A 15,312-nucleotide genomic window follows, 5' to 3' on the forward strand; every position below is an offset into this window, starting at 1 on the left:
TAACATTGAACTTATGCATTATCACAACAGCATGTCACTTATTTGTAACACACACGTATGTTCCCCATAAGGCATGTCACTCTTCCTGTGCTCCAAACACTATAGACAGTGCTTCGTTGCTACCCTTGGGGTTTATTTTAAATAGTGAAATCACCAACTTTTAAAAGCCCCCAAAATATGAGGGCTTTTAAAACCCTCTGCCCCTCGTCTCTCTCTCCTCTCCAAGTGGAGGTGGGTGGTGGCAGGGGGGATGTGTCGGCAGCCCCCCGACAGGTGACCAGGCGCCACTGGGCGCGTTTCTACCATGGCTATGCGCCACTACTGACCCTGGACAACTGGGAAGGCCTGTGGGGAAGGTGGCTCGGGGGGCCCCATCGTCCCCTCATCCCCGGTCGCTAAATAGGCTGTGAAAAGGATAGATGTTTACAGCATGAGCTGAAACTAAGGCAGAGGGTCACCTTGTTTGACCTCAGCAAGCAGACAGATTTGCAGATACCAAAACTGAATAGTGAGGATGACAATATGTGTTTCCCTCTGAACCATATGCATTAGTTGCAGATTTCCTTCTAAAATCAAGCACATTCCTCTACATAAGCACAGTTCAGTGCTCAAATTCAGGAAATTTGACATTGATGCGATACTGTTATCTGATACAACATTTTCAATTTTGCTCTTATCGCCATCATGTCCTTTCGTGCAGTGATTTTTCCATCCGGGATCATGCGTTGCAATGAGTTGTCATGTCCCTTCGGTCGCCTTTACAACATTGCTTCTGTTTTATGTTTTGGTTTTTCGTGCCTGAGGCATGTGGGATCTTAGCTCCCCAACCAGGTGTTGAACCTGCACCCCCTGCAGTAGAAGGCGAAGTCTAAACCACTGGACCATCAAGAGAGTCCCTCTTTAGTCATCTTTAATTTGGAACAGCCTTTCTTAGTCCTCTTTAATAACATTTTTGAAGAGTTTAAGCCAGTGGTTTTGTAGAATGCAACCTCCATCTAGTTTCTCTGGTATTTACTCATTTTTATGATCAGGTTGTACATTTTGGCAGGAATTTTATCTCCATTTTGCAGATGTCAAGAAATTGCTGTCTAAAGAGGGTAAGTAATTATTGGGCAGAATTCAAACCTGGAAGTAAGTCTGGCTTGGAGCCTAGACACGCCCAGAAATCTTACATTGGCTGATTCTGACATTGCTGAAGAAATTGGAAGATCCAGCAGTGGCATTACTGGCCTACCTTCTTGCAGAGCCTCAATGAACAGGAGCTGAGTTGCAGCTCCTTCTTCCCAGGAAATGAATTTGCCACAGCCCCCACCACTCCCTATTGTATAACACCAGCCCAGCTTCCTATGTTACTTGTCTGGCCCCAGAGGGCCTTTGAGTTTGAGAGCCCTGTTCTGTCCCATAACCCTGACATAGAAAGTGGTTTTACAAAAACAAAGTGCTCTGACAGAATGAAGTGAGAGTTCTTGGAGGAAAACATGGGCTTCTGAGGTGACTCAGTAGGTAAAGAATCTGCAAGAGGAGGGCATGACAGCCCACTCCAGTATCCTTTCCCGGAGAATCCTATGGACAGAGGAGCCCAGCCAGCTACAGTCCATGGGGTTGCAACGAGTTGGACACGACTGAAGCAACTTCGCATGCATGCACATGCGTGGCCTTCCTTAAGTGCTTGTCCTTCTGTATAAACTTGGACGTGGCCAACAGCAGTTTGGTGGGCTGAGTGGGGAAGGGAGCCCTTCTTTTTGCTATTGCAGCTTCTAGCCTCCGTCATGTATCACATGTACCAAGACCCACCTGCTGTTCTGTCCCCAGATGGCCCTCTGACTGGGACTGAGTAGGGTGGAGCAGGTACCCCTGTGTGAAAAATCACTGGCTTCCCAGAGAAAACCTAGGCATCTTCTTCCATCCTTCTCTGAGATTCTTACCTCCCTACTTCTGCAGAGACCTGTGGTCTGGGTGGAGTTTTTCCTGAGTGTTTGGTTTTCTTTTCTTAACTTGGCTGAACTCAGGAATCATCAGATTGGCTTGTAAAAGGAGGATTTCCAATCTACTAGAATCTGCCCTACTGCGGATTCCAATTTAAATTGGTCTGGGTATGTCTCTGGAATCTTTTTGCCTTGAAAATGCCAAGTCCTAACCACTGGACCTGCAGGGAATTCCCTGGAATCTCTCTGTAACTAAACTCCAGGTACTCAAACGCAGGCAACTTGTGAGGGAAACATGGACAGTTAAAAGAACAGTCTTTAATTTCAATTTGATGTTTTGAATAGATAATATGTTCATAGGTTCCAAATAACAGCAGTGAAAAATTGCTGTTGCTCCTGTTTCCAGGTTCCCAATTCTCCACAAAGATAATCACAGTTACCAGTATATTTTGATCCCATCTAGAGATTTTATACATAAACAAGAACACACCCTACTTCTTCTTAAAAAAAAAAAAAAAGTCTATACACATTGCTACTGTTCTCACCGTCACCTCTTCTCAACTGAGCAGACAGGCCTAAGTTTAAGCACAGGCACTTTCTAATTTGGTGACTTGTGAGCCTCCCTAAACTTCAGTTTCTTCTAAAATGACATGAATAATAGCAGGACATCTCATAGGTCATTGAGGGATCACGAGAAAGCACTCATGTAAAGCTGTCAGCACTGGGCCTGGCAGTGAGTGGCTCTGTATCTGGTTAATGGTGTGCCCAGAGGCAACCAGTGAACGCTTTTCTGAGCCCTTTACTATGTGGTGGGCATTTGCCTAGGGCTTTATGAACACTGATATTTCAGGGTTCTTTCATGGTTTTATACCAGTGAGGTTGGGTTGAATTCTGTGGAGTGTTTATATTATAACATGTTCAGCAGGTTCCCAACCTCTACCCACTGGGTACCAGTAAGACTCTTCCCTGCCAGTTGTGAAAACCGAAAGTGTCTCTAGACTTGGCCAGATGTCCCAGGGAAGGAAGGGGAGCAGAATCACCCTCAGATTAGAACCACACCTTATTCTATTCTTCCAGTACCATATTAACTCTGGATGGTAAGTACTATTATTGTCCCAGCCTACGAGAGGAAACCTGGAGAACAGAGAGGGTGGGTGACATACACAAGAACACACAGCTAAGAAATCAGTGCTGGGATTCACATTCTGCAGCAGTCTGACTGCAGGACTCCTATTCATAAACATTATGTAAGAGTTGCTCTTATCTTGCAGGAATGTTGTGCAAAATTTTGCAAAGCCTTTCGTGGATATCTGTTTACAACTCACCTCAATAACCTCATGTTATCTGTTGTTTTTATATCTGCCAGAAGATCATCACAACACCCTCCCCCCACCCCCATGAGATCTCTGAGGTTCCCATTTTACAGACAGGGCAACTGAGGTCACTTGCTTAGGTTCACAAAGCCAATAAGTCAGAGGTTCTGTGCCCCAGCTGCACACTAGAGTCAAGCTGGGGAACTTCTGGAAGGCCCAGGAGTCATCCTAGACAGATGAGGCTCTCTGGGTGTGGAATCTGGGCGTTCTTAGCTTTTACATCTCCCACGGGATTCCAAGGTTGGGAGCTCCTATGTTAGGGTGAGAAGCCAGGTCACATTTCAATGCCGAATCTAAGAGATGAGTGGAGCCTGATGCAGGCTCTGTCTCATTTCTGGAATGAGACAGAGATCAGTTATCTCATCAGAGATCAGAGACCTGGATGCACCACCCCACTTTGCCCCAAGGGAAATCCATGTGGCCCAGGGGGACACTTCACTTCTCCACCTGAAATCCCTCCTGAGGGACCCTGCACACACACCGCCCCCACCCACCACCGCCACCCACCATAGGCAACCAGCTCTTGCCACCAGGGTCCCCTTTATTCTGATGCGCTCAGAGATGAGGTCCAAGAAAAAAGGCAGTAACAAGAGGGTCCCCAAGGCCAGCAGGGGAGAGAAGCACTGGCCTCCTCCTGGGAAGGAATGAGCCAGTGCTGGGAGGAGGAAGGTGCCTTCTGAGGGTGCCAAGGGTGTGTCCCCATTGCTCCTCCAACAGGAGCCGCACTGGTCCAAGCAGTTGGGTGACTCCGGTTTGAATTCCTCCTGAAGCGCTGGTGGTTCTCTCTGCAAGGGCGAGGGGTGCTGGGAGCTGGCGTTTCAAAGATGCTGTACCAGTGCTCTCTCCTCGACCCCACTTATACCCACCAGGAGGGACTGCATGGAACAAGGCCCTACAGGACAGATGGACAAGTAGAGGGCCGGGGCAAACATCGGTACTCAAGGGCACTCTGGGGTGAGCAGACCACCTGAGTCCAATCCCATAAGACCACAGTGGGAGGATCTGGGCAGGATGTCTATAGGGAAAAGAGGGTGTGTGTTTGCTTGTTCGTTTGGCCACACCAGGTAGCATGCGGGATCTTAGCTCCCCAACCAGGGATTGAACCTGTGCCCCCTGCATTGGGAGCACAGATTCTTATTTATGCCCAGAACCGCCACAGAGGTCGCAGGGAAAAGAGATTCCAAAGAGAGGAAGCAAAAACGACCAGCAGGACTTTGGAGGCAAAGTCCTATATGGTCCTGCCCCTGATCCCTCCTGGTCAGAGAAGAGCCCAGGAGCTGCCCAGACCACATCAGAGGGTGGCTGGCATGCCCGCCTCTCACCTGGTATCAATCTCCTTCTTCTTTTGTCTTCTTGAACATGGCCAAGGCTTCCTCCAACACACCGTCAGGATCTAGAATTTTGACCTGGACGGAAGTAACAGGGGTTGGTCTGGGGAGTGTGGAGAAGACCCAGGCTGTCAGCCTTTGGGACACTGCCTGCCCTGTGGGGGTGCTGCCAGCCTTGGGGGTGCTGCATGCTTTGTGGGGGTACTGCCAGTCTCCCTGGGGATGCCTGACTGAAAACAAAACCTTGTACGTTTCCTGACTCGGCTGGGCTCAGTTAGGTTGGGTGTGGCTGGTGGGGGTCTGCTGTTTCCTGTCTGTAGGTTGGGTGTGGTCCCAGGATCCTGCAGAGAGCTGCCCACCTCAGGAATAGGGAACTGGGTGGGCTGGGGGGCCTCATCGCGGCCGAAGTCGATCATTGTGCCACACTTGGCCACGTCGTCCACCCAGAAGCCTTCAAACAGCTGACCATGGTCCAGGTGGAAGAAACGCCCTGACCCATTCTTCACACCTCTCTGCCAATTGCCTTCATAGCGGTTCCCATTCTCTGGGGGGAAAGACAGGGGGTCATGGGTGCTGGCCACCACATTCCCCCCACCTGGCTGGACTTTCTGCCACTCGGCAGGCTAGACATCATGCCCACCAGAAAGCCATAGAGCCCTAGGGTGCCAGTGGTTTCAGACCTGGTTCACATATCACCTCACCTCAACTACCTACTTGAACTTAGATAAGCGACACTGTTTCCTGCCTGTAAAAAATATAGCTAATGATACTAACAGGCAGTGCTTTTCCAGCACTTACTCTGTGCCGATTCCATGCTGCTTCTGACCTCACTTCTCACAAAAACAGTTCTGTGAAGGATAAAGGATTCCACTTTATACATGAAACTTGAAAAGCTCCAGAAATTTGATTGATTTGCTCAAGGTCGCAGAACTAGGAAGGGTTTCAAACCAAATCCTGTTCATCCCAGGAGCCCCTGCTCTTAACTGGGAATCAATTCCACTTCCCATTGGATGGTGGTGATGCTGTAAAAATAATAATGATAAATCTAACATGTCTCAGCTCAGACACATATGAGCTATGTGACCCTGAGCAAGTCATGCAGCCATTTTGTTTCGTTTCCTCATTTGTAAAATGAGGACCAGAGTAGCACCTCCCTCATTAAATTATTGTAAAGATTAAATGAATCTGTACACAAAAAGGACTTAGAAAAGTACTGGATAAACTCCAGATCAGAGATCAACAAACCTTTTCTGCAAAGTAGCAGATAGGATTTTCAACACTGTGGGTCTCTGCCACAGATGGTCACCTCTGCCACTGGACAATACATAAGTGAATGAGCACATCTGTGTGCCAACAAAACTTTATTTACAAAAACATGTTCAGGGCTGGATTTGGCCCATAGTTTGCTGAGCTCTACTATACAAGTATGTACTGATACTGAGCGCCTACTATTTATTCTATGTCATGCTAAGCATTTTACAAATATAAACCTCACTTAATCTTCACAATAACTTTAAGTAAGCTTTATTTTCCCCTTACTTTACAGTTGAGAAAACCGAAGCATAGGGAGTTTAAAGAGGTTAATTGCCCAAGGTCCCACAACTAGTAAGAGCTGGTTCCAGACTCCAAGCCTTAGAAAGCCTGCACTGGGCCACAGCAGGTGCTCACTAAATGCAGGCTATTAGTAGGCGGTATGCACTAAAATCAGGAATGGAAGCAGGGTGCAGGGAGGATTAAGAATGACAGAGTGGCTGCCTTAACCCTCCCCAGTTTTCAGGAGCCTAGGTTCTGGTTTGTGTCCTCACCAAGAGTATCTACTACACAGCAGGCACTGGGGAAACAGTGGGGAACAAAACAGACACAGTCCCAGTCCTTCTGCAGGTCACAGTCTGGAGGGACAATGATGCTAAATTTATGGATTCTAGGTGAGTGATAATACCATCGTGGTTATCTGGGTCATGAAGATCTTTTTTGTATAGTTCTTCTGTGTAGTCTTGCCACCTCTTCTTAATCTCTTCTGCTTCTGTTAGATGCATACCATTTCTGTCCTTTATTGAGCCCATCTTTGCATGAAATGTTCCCTTGGTATTTCTAATTTTCTTGAAGAGATCTCTAGTCTTTCCCATTCTATTGTTTTCCTCTATTTCTTTGCACTGTTCACTTAGGGAGGCTTTCTTATCTCTCCTTGCTATTCTTTGAAACTCTGCGTTCAGATGGGTATATCTTTCCTTTTCTCCTTTGCCGTTTGCTTCTCTTCTTTTCTCAGCTATTTGTAAGGCCTTATCAGACAACCATTTTGCCTTTTTGCATTTCTTTTTCTTGGGGATGGTTTTGATCACCCCCTTCTATACAATGTTACCAACCACCATCCATAGTTGTTCAGGCACTCTGTCTTTCAAATCTAATTCCTTGAAACTATTTGTCACTTTCACTGTATAATCGTAAGGGATTTGAATTAGGTCATACCTGAATGGCCTAGTGGTTTTCCCTACTTACTTCAATTTAAGTCTGAATTTTGCATGAAGGAGTTCATGATCTGAGCCACAGTCAGCTTCCGATACAGAATTGTAGTGTGGATATAATGAGCTCAGGGCTGCCTAAGTGTGGGCTATGATTGGGGCACCCCACTCCAGTACTCTTGCCTGGAAAATCCCATGGATGGAGGAGCCTGGTAGGCTGCAGTCCATGGGGTCGCTAAGAGTCAGACACGAGTGAGCGACTTCACTTTCACTTTTCACTTTCATGCATTGGAGAAGGAAATGGCAACCCACTCCAGTGTTCTTGCCTGGAGAATCCCAGGGACGGGGGAGCCTGGTGGGCTGCCGTCTATGGGGTCGCATAGAGTCGGACACGACTGAAGCGACTTAGCAGTAGCAGTATGATTACTATGGACCAAAAGACAAAGTCTTAATTCTTTATGTTTATTGTTAGGTACCTCTTTTAGAGTATAAACTCCCCGAGGGCAGGGACCGGGTCTTGTCTCCTGTCGTGCACCTTAACCCCCCATCCCCAGCAGGGCTATGCGAGGGCGTGGCCCGATGGGCGTGGCCAGGGCCCGGCCTTGCAGGGCCCCGAATGACTGTGCCTTGAGGGGGTGGCCGAGTGGGCGTGGCCAGCAGGCCTTTGGGACGGGGCTGAACACTCACTCAGGCGCAACATGCCCTCCCCTTCTGGCTTGTCGTTACGCCACTGGCCCTCGTAGATGTCTCCGTTGCTGTAGTACATGCGGCCCCACCCGCTGCGCTGGTTGCCACACCAGTCACCCTCATAATACTCCTTGGGTCCGAAAAACTGGATCCCATAGCCCTGAAAGCACGAAGGTGTCCTTGTTCACGGCGCCCCACAACACTAGGAACACCCACCATCCTCCCTGGTACCCAAAACACCTGGGCTTCTTTCCTCCTTCCTCCGCAAGCCCTACATCCAAGCTGACGGTCCTGTTTTGTAAAATCTCCTAGGCCTTCCATTTTCCGCTACCCTGTGCTACCGCCTTCCTTCAGCCCACCATCATTTCGCCCCTTCTCACTGATCTTCCTCCTTCACTCTCGCGTTCTCCCCCTCATCCCATGCATCTGCCATATGACTGCTGGGAGGATCTTTTACATGGCCTGTCTGATCACGTTAATTATGTCTTCCCAACTCTGATTTGACCCTATTAAAAGTCGCAGATGCCTGGCAATGAGATCAAAGCTATGGAGTTTCTCCCCAGAAAAATGAACATGAGAACTTATCATGCAACCGCAGAGAGTCACCATGGGGTCCCCACAGATCAAACCTGAAGGGGCTGGCTTATGCAGCCCAAGGCTACTCCTCAAAAATCCTGATCCCCCACATAACCTTCAAGGCCCCCTCCTACCCCTCCTCTCTCTGCCACCCCTGTGGGTAGACACACCTTGCTGTTTAATATTTCCTTCCTTTAACAACTTCTGCAGCCTTTGCTACTTTCCCCTCCTCCTTTTTTACTCCCTAACACCTTGCATCTTATGGTGTCACCTTCTACAGGAAGCCTGCCCTGAATTCTCAGTGAACTTCCATTGGACTTTTTGTGAAAACCTCAATCCTAGCACCATATTATACAATATAAATTATTTATTTGGGGATCTTTGTCCCCCGCTGGCCAAGAAACATTTTGAGAGCAGAGATCATGAAATCCTGGGGCAATTAACTTGCCAGCAGTGTGACCCCAGGTGAGGCACTTCACCTGCTGCACCCTTCTGAGCATGTCTCCTCATCAGTGAGAGGAAAATAATAATGATGATGATGACGATGTTGATGTGGAGTTCTACAATATATCATATTCCAGGGTCATAATAGCAGTTGTTCAATAGCAGTACTGTATGATTATCTGTCTCCATGACCTGTGGTGAGGAGTCAGGTGTTTATGGGTTGGGGGCATGCCTCTGACTGCCTTCTAGCCCTCAGGACCTTCTTCTCTCGGCAAAGGGTGTAGCGTCTGCTTTCTTGCTTGCTCTCACTTTTCCACCCGCCCCCCACCTCTTATCCAGTCCCAACAGAAGGGGTATTCTCAGAAAGGGATGCCAGGGGAAAAGAAAGCCAGGAAATGAGTTGGGGAGGTGGGGGAGGAGATTTTGCCCCTCACAGGCTGGCTGGCTTCTTGTAGCCACAGGGTTTCATGGGCTCCTCCCTGGGCCCTCTCCTGCTTCCTGTTTCTGGTTTTTGTTCTGAGAAGTCTTGATGGTTCCCCCACCCCTTCCTTCTCCCACCCACGCAGAACCCTGTTCTCTTCCCCTAGATCCCCCTCCCTTTTTTCCCAGGCCTCTCTGACTGCTCCCCCTACACACACACACACACACACACACACACGGGTGCGCGTGCACACACACACACACACACACAAAGGCTTCTTTCAGCCTGGCCCACACCCCAGAGCATGATGGGAACCACTCACACATTTCTTATCGCCTTTCCACCAGCCTGAGTAGGCTCTCTTGTACTTTCCGGTCTCTTGGTCAGGAAGACTGAGGGTGCCATAGCCATCTCGCTTCCCAGACTTCCAGTCCCCCTCATAGATGGCTCCGTTCTTCTTCCAGACCTGTGTTCCTTTCCCTGGTGATACAAAGATGGGCCAACACTGCAAACATGGCCTTCATGGGGCCTGTGCGGGGAGACAGGTTCTCTGTCTGCCTGGGCCTCAGGCATCTGGACTGGACAGTTCTCAAGGACTGAGAGGGGTATCTACCTTGTACGTAGACCACCCTCTCCCTAGCATCCAGAGAAACTCCAAGAGAGGTCTATTTCTACAGTGCTTTGCCCTGACGCCAAACCCACAGAGCAAACACCAAGCAGAAATTTTCCCCTTTGGTGTTTGAGCTTCATCTTTTAATAATACTGAGTGTATATACCAGATGGTCAGGATTTCTGGAGAATGTTCTGCATATTTATGTAGTTCTCCTGATTATACATGGAGACCCACCTCCTCCTATTATACTCCAACCCCTTCTGTGTCCTCCACTCCCATTTTCCATTCTGCCCTCCAATTCCTGGTGGCCCTGTCGTTCCTGGAACCCACCAGATATGCTTCCGCTTCAAGGCTTTTGTACCTGCTTCTCCTCTGCCCTGGAAAACTCTTCCCCAAATATTCACTCACTCCCTACCCCCTGCAAGTCTTTACTCAAAAATCATTTTCTCATTGACCATCTCACTTAAAATTATTTAATATAAGCTTCTGGACTTCCCTGCTGGTCCAAAGGCTAAGACTCTTCGCTCCCAATGCTGGGGACCCAGGTTCCATCCCTGGTCAGGGACGTAGATCCCGTATATGCTGTAACAATGATTGAAGATCCTGCATGCTGCAACTAAGACCTAGTTCAGCCAAATAAATAAATATTGAAAAAAATTAATATAAGCTACTTTTAACCCCTTACCCTGTTGTATTTCTTTCCACATCCCTTGTCAACTCATACTGCTACTGCTAAGTCGCTTCAGTCGTGTCCGACTCTGTGCGACCCCATAGACGGCAGCCCACCAGGCTCCCCCGTCCCTGGGATTCTCCAGGCAAGAACACTGGAGTGGGTTGCCATTTCCAACTCCTAACATAATAGATAATTCATTTATTTATCATGTATTGTCTACTGTCTGTGTCTTCCAGGAGAATGTACACTTCACAAGGGCACAGACTGGTCTGTTCTGTTCACTGCTCTATTTCCAGCACGGAAGAACAGTGCCTGGCATGTTGGAGGTGACCAATATTTGTTAAACAAAGGGATGAATACAATATGTGGGAAGTACCTCTGCGTGCCAACTTGTGTCTTAGTCCTTGGTAGCTCAGGAACAAACCCAGCTTTTTGATCTAGTGCAAGAAACTTAACTCTCTGGGCCTCAGGTTCCTCATCTGTAAAATGGGGACAAGAAGATCTCATGGGGTTGTTCTGGACACTAAATTCATTAGTATATGTATAATACTTAGGACAATGCCTGAAAATAGAAAAGATGCTATCATTGATGTTTGCCCTTGAGACAGGGTCCAGTTACACTGTAGGGGATGAATAGTTGTTTATACCAGCCTGCAAGGTCATATCACAGGTAGGGCAGCCAAGTTCAGACAATGGGAAATGACTTACCCAAAGTCACACAGCCTCTCAGTAATAGAGCCAGGCTTAGAACTTCAGTGTCCTGACTCTTAGTCCAGGGCTCTGTCCACACTACAGGCTTCCCACAAAGACTGAAACACAAAGGCAGTCATCCTTAACTACACAAAGAGCTCCAGGCAGCTGTGCAAAACCTGGCCTTTAAGTCAGTGCTGAGGGTGGGTTTTGTGTTATGAGCAGGGTGGGTTCAACTTTTGGGGGTTTCTTGGACAAGGAAAGTCTGAATAATGTCCTGTGCTGTGCTCAGCCCTCAGAGAACATTCAAGAAGTTCCCCTTCTGCACAGATCCTTGGCTACATATTTGATAGATGGTATCTCTTATCTTAACAGATATGTATTATTCCAATTTTACAGATGAGGAGACTGAGGCTCAGAGTGGTGTAGTAGACCTCTCAAGGTCACAGTTGATGGAGCTGAGATTGACCCAGGTTTATGGACTCAAGCACTTAACGCAGGAAGACAGGAGAGAAGAGTGGCCAAGAGCCAAGAATCTGGAATTGCAAGACTAGACGGAGAAGCCATAACACCTTTTTTTAATAAAAACTTTGTTTTTCTTTTTCTTTTTTTTTTTAAACTTTGTTTTTCTGTTTTTCTTTCTTCAGGGCTCAATTTGTGTCACAAGGAGTCCATACTCCACCCTGGGAGCCCCAGCCATTGCAGGGTGGAGATGTGGTGGGAGATGTCCTATTTCGCCCTCTGCTGGTTTGAAGGACTGAGCTTGAAGACCAGAATCCCAGTTGCAAGGTGGTTTCTGGAGGCCACCTTTTCCTCCTGCTAGCCAGCTCCATGCTTAGTGCAGTCGCAGACGGTAGAGAATGAGCTGCTGTCCTGGGAGTCCCAGCTGAGGCTGTGGCTGGTGTCTAAAGACAGCTTCGTTCCCTGCTGGCCCCTCTGCTCACCTGAAGCCAGAGTTGAGTTGGATTTCAGAGCCCCAGCATAAGGATGCCCCTGGCTGGTCCTAGTCAGTATTCACCTCTCGGCGATATATCTTATGTCCCCAGTGAGCTCTGCAAGCTGCTTCCTTGGGCCCAGGGGTCCACCGTGGCCCAGACCCCACACTCACCCCTGAGCCCCCACTTACCGTGTTTCTCATTGTCCTTCCACTCACCCACGTAGCAGTCGCCATTGACAGCGAACACCTGGTGCCTCAGTCCGTTCTTCTGGGCCTTCTGGTCCCACTCCTTCCACAGGGGCTCCGACTTTTGCGGGCATTTGAAGATAGGCATGTTGGCTGCTTCTGTGGGGCCAAAGGGTTAGGGACATCAGGGGTTCAGTTTGCTCCAAGGAATGCTGGGACCCTGGGACTTCCTGGAAAGACACTTGTCTGAGGTCAGGTGGGGCGAGTCATGTGTGTTCTGAATTCCCCGGGGCAGATGAGCAGCCCTTGGGGGGGATTCTTTTGTGTTGGACTGATGTTTGGATGTCTCCTCCCTTGCCTCCCTAAGGGCCCCCTGGGGCGGGGAACCTGATGGCACAATTGCTTGGGATGGAACCCAGGGAAACCAGTAGATCAGAGGGGTTTGTGATGACATCAGGAAGAAGCTGCCCTGGGGAGAGGGTGAAAGTCACATTAATAACCAGTATGACCAATCAGGGGCTTCCCTGGTGGCTCAGATGGTAAAGAATGTGCCTGCAATGTGGAAGACCTGAGTTCCATCCCTGGGTTGGGAAGGTCCCCTGGAGAGGGGAATGGCAACACACCCCGGTGTTCTTGCCTGGTGAATTCCATGGACAGAGGAGCCTGATGAGCTACAGTCCATGGGGTTGCAAAGGACATAACTGAACAACTAACCTTCATTCACTCATGACCAATCAGAGTGGATGCTGGAGTGGTGAGCACTGGGACCCACTACAGGGGAGTTGGGACCTAGCCAGGCCACCCTTGTCTGGGTGGGCAGACAGCCCTGTGGCACAGCCCCCAGGGACATCCCATTACCACCACTGGTTCAGCATCTAGCACTTTAGGCCCCAGGTCCTGCCTCTGGTGGAAAAACACAGGGGCTGGCTTTGCAGGGGTTTGTGAGCTGTCAGGAGAGCCCATCAACTAACGATACTGTCTCTAGGATGACCACATGTCCCAGTTTCCCTGGGACTGAGGGGTTTCCTAGGACATTGAACTTTCAGAGCTAGAACTGGGACAGCTCCAGACACACCAGGAGGATTGATCATCCTGCTACCTCTGACCTCTGACCTCTGCTTGGGTACTCTTCCTGTCTGCTTGGTTAGGTTTTTTCCATCAGACAAGGGCTCTCCTACCCTCCCTGCCCAGTGCAGAGAACTATTTAACCAACAGCAGGCAGAGTTATTGACCAATGAGTATGACCCCAAGGCTGAGCAGGTTTCAGGAGATCATGGTGTTCCAGGCATCCACCCATTCAGGGCCAGCATCACAGATGTTCAACCTGAATAGCTGCACAGGACCTGGTCCTTAGAAAGGTATGTGCTTGGTCTTGGCTCTGCTGTCACTTTTTAAAAACTCCTAATACTTCCTGAGCCAGGGCCTCATTTTCATTCTGCACTGGGTCCTGTCCATCAAGGAGTTCCCTGTAGGGACACAGCAGGGACCTTCAGGAATCTGACTAAGCTGGCCAACTGTACTGGCTAGTACGTATTTTGACAATCATGCCCAGGAATTGGGAAAGGCACTCAAAGCAAGGAAAACAGCCAGGGCATGAACTGGGCAGAGGGAAACAGTCTCAGGTCCTAAATTTAATGTTTTTCTTTTTTTTTCCCTCACATTTGCGTGTACCATGAGTACTGTGATTAATCTTTTTTTTTTTTTTAATATATATTTGGCCATGTGGGATCTTAATTCCCTGACCAAGGATCAAACCCACGCTCTTTGCATTAGAAGCTTGGAGTCCTAACCACTGGACCATCAAGGTGGTCCATGATTAGTCTTTATATTGAAATTAATTCACTTTAAAAGTCAATACTTTTATCCAAGAAAGAGATTTTATGATCATTTCTTAAGCCTTAGCTAGATACTGGGGCTTACAGTTGAGATTGGCAAATGTTAAGAAAGGTGTTAATGTCACATTAGCCTCAAGCTGACACTTTCTCCTTGGCTTACTCAGAAATTGTAAGAGAATCCAAAATCTAATAACTTTCTTACATCATTGGATGATTACCCTTCATCAGTGTAACATATCCTCTGTCCTAACTTTCAAGAACTTAGATTCTACCCTAGAGGAGGCTGTGGTCTTAATACATAGAGTTTCTGATAGGAAAAGAAAGTTTTGCGGAATTCCCCGGTGGTCCAATGGTTAGGACTAGGCGCTTTCACTGCCGGGGCACTGGTGGGCTCCCTGGTCAGATTCCGCAAGCTGTGCAGCGTGGTCAGGAAAAAAGTTTTACAGCGCGGTATGCGGGCTCTGCTCGGGTTGTTTTGATACTAAATAACAATAATTACCACCAGGGAAGGTGGAACGAGAGGGGCTCAGACGGCTGAAGGTTAGGCGCTCGCCCCCTCCCCGTCACACCTGCGACCGCTCACCTGCGCTCTCCTGGGGGGCGGAGTCTGGATCTGGAGTCCCTGGCAAACAGCGATGGGGTCGCCGCCCGCAGCCTCCAGCTTCTATCGCTACCTGCGGCTCATGCTCTGGCGTCCAGAGCCCGGCCGGGGTCGCTATGGCAACGCGGGGCCTCTGCAAAGCCAACCGGCAGGGCCCGCCCCTTCCTGCGGAGACTGAACTCGCGGGGCCGCGGATGGGGAAGGCTGCAAACCCTCCCGCGACGAGGAAGAACGTCTTTGGGCCCGTGGAGGTCGAGTGCCAGTTCGTGCACCGGCCTGGTGCCAAAGGCAGGTGGGCGAGCCCGAGAGACCTCATATCTCGGAGCTTGGGCAGGTGTGCCTGGGAGGTTCGCCTTTCCTCCTGCCCCGGGTTGCCCTTGGCAAATAACACGCCCGAACCTGGCAGAAAAGGATCACAAGCTTTTTTGCCTAATTGAAAAAACAAAGGGACAGATTTGAAGGATAGATCAACATTACACCTGCTCTTCGTTTTATGGTGGTCTACTAGACTCCTCTGAGAAGCAGAAGGAAGCTGTAAATAGCCCCTTCACCCTGCAAGATGCA

At 48.9% G+C, this 15,312-nt stretch overlaps 1 protein-coding gene across 2 annotated transcripts; it reads right to left on the reverse strand.

Annotated features, from left to right (window-relative positions):
- Positions 1-3,955: 3,955 nt before the first annotated feature.
- Positions 3,956-15,096, reverse strand: MORN3 (MORN repeat containing 3). Of its 2 annotated transcripts, none has more exons than XM_006047159.4 (7): positions 14,731-15,096; positions 12,316-12,471; positions 9,536-9,693; positions 7,773-7,932; positions 4,986-5,170; positions 4,621-4,704; positions 3,956-4,083 (listed from the first exon to the last, which is right to left on the reverse strand). In XM_006047159.4, the coding sequence occupies exons 1-6, from the start codon at positions 15,062-15,064 to the stop codon at positions 4,627-4,629; spliced, it is 1,071 nt and encodes a 356-aa protein (XP_006047221.3). In that variant the 5' UTR covers positions 15,065-15,096; the 3' UTR covers positions 3,956-4,083; positions 4,621-4,626. The 2 variants fall into 2 exon arrangements, with proteins under 2 accessions (XP_006047221.3, XP_006047220.3); XM_006047158.4 differs by having other exon boundaries at positions 3,975-4,190.
- Between the last annotated feature and the right edge of the window lie 216 nt (positions 15,097-15,312).

Source organism: Bubalus bubalis, chromosome 17, assembly GCF_019923935.1.
Source record: "Bubalus bubalis isolate 160015118507 breed Murrah chromosome 17, NDDB_SH_1, whole genome shotgun sequence".
NCBI classification, from domain to species: Eukaryota; Metazoa; Chordata; class Mammalia; order Artiodactyla; family Bovidae; genus Bubalus; species Bubalus bubalis.

Coding starts and splice junctions, on each gene's coding strand:
- MORN3 (XM_006047159.4), bottom strand. CDS start 15,064: ATGAGGTCTCTCGGGCTCGCCCACCTGCCTTTGGCACCAGGCCGGTGC. Junction 7,933..9,535: donor GGAAAGGCGATAAGAAATGT/GTGAGTGGTTCC, acceptor TCGTGCTTTCAG/GGCTATGGGATCCAGTTTTT. Junction 5,171..7,772: donor GGAGGGCATGTTGCGCCTGA/GTGAGTGTTCAG, acceptor CTTTCCCCCCAG/AGAATGGGAACCGCTATGAA.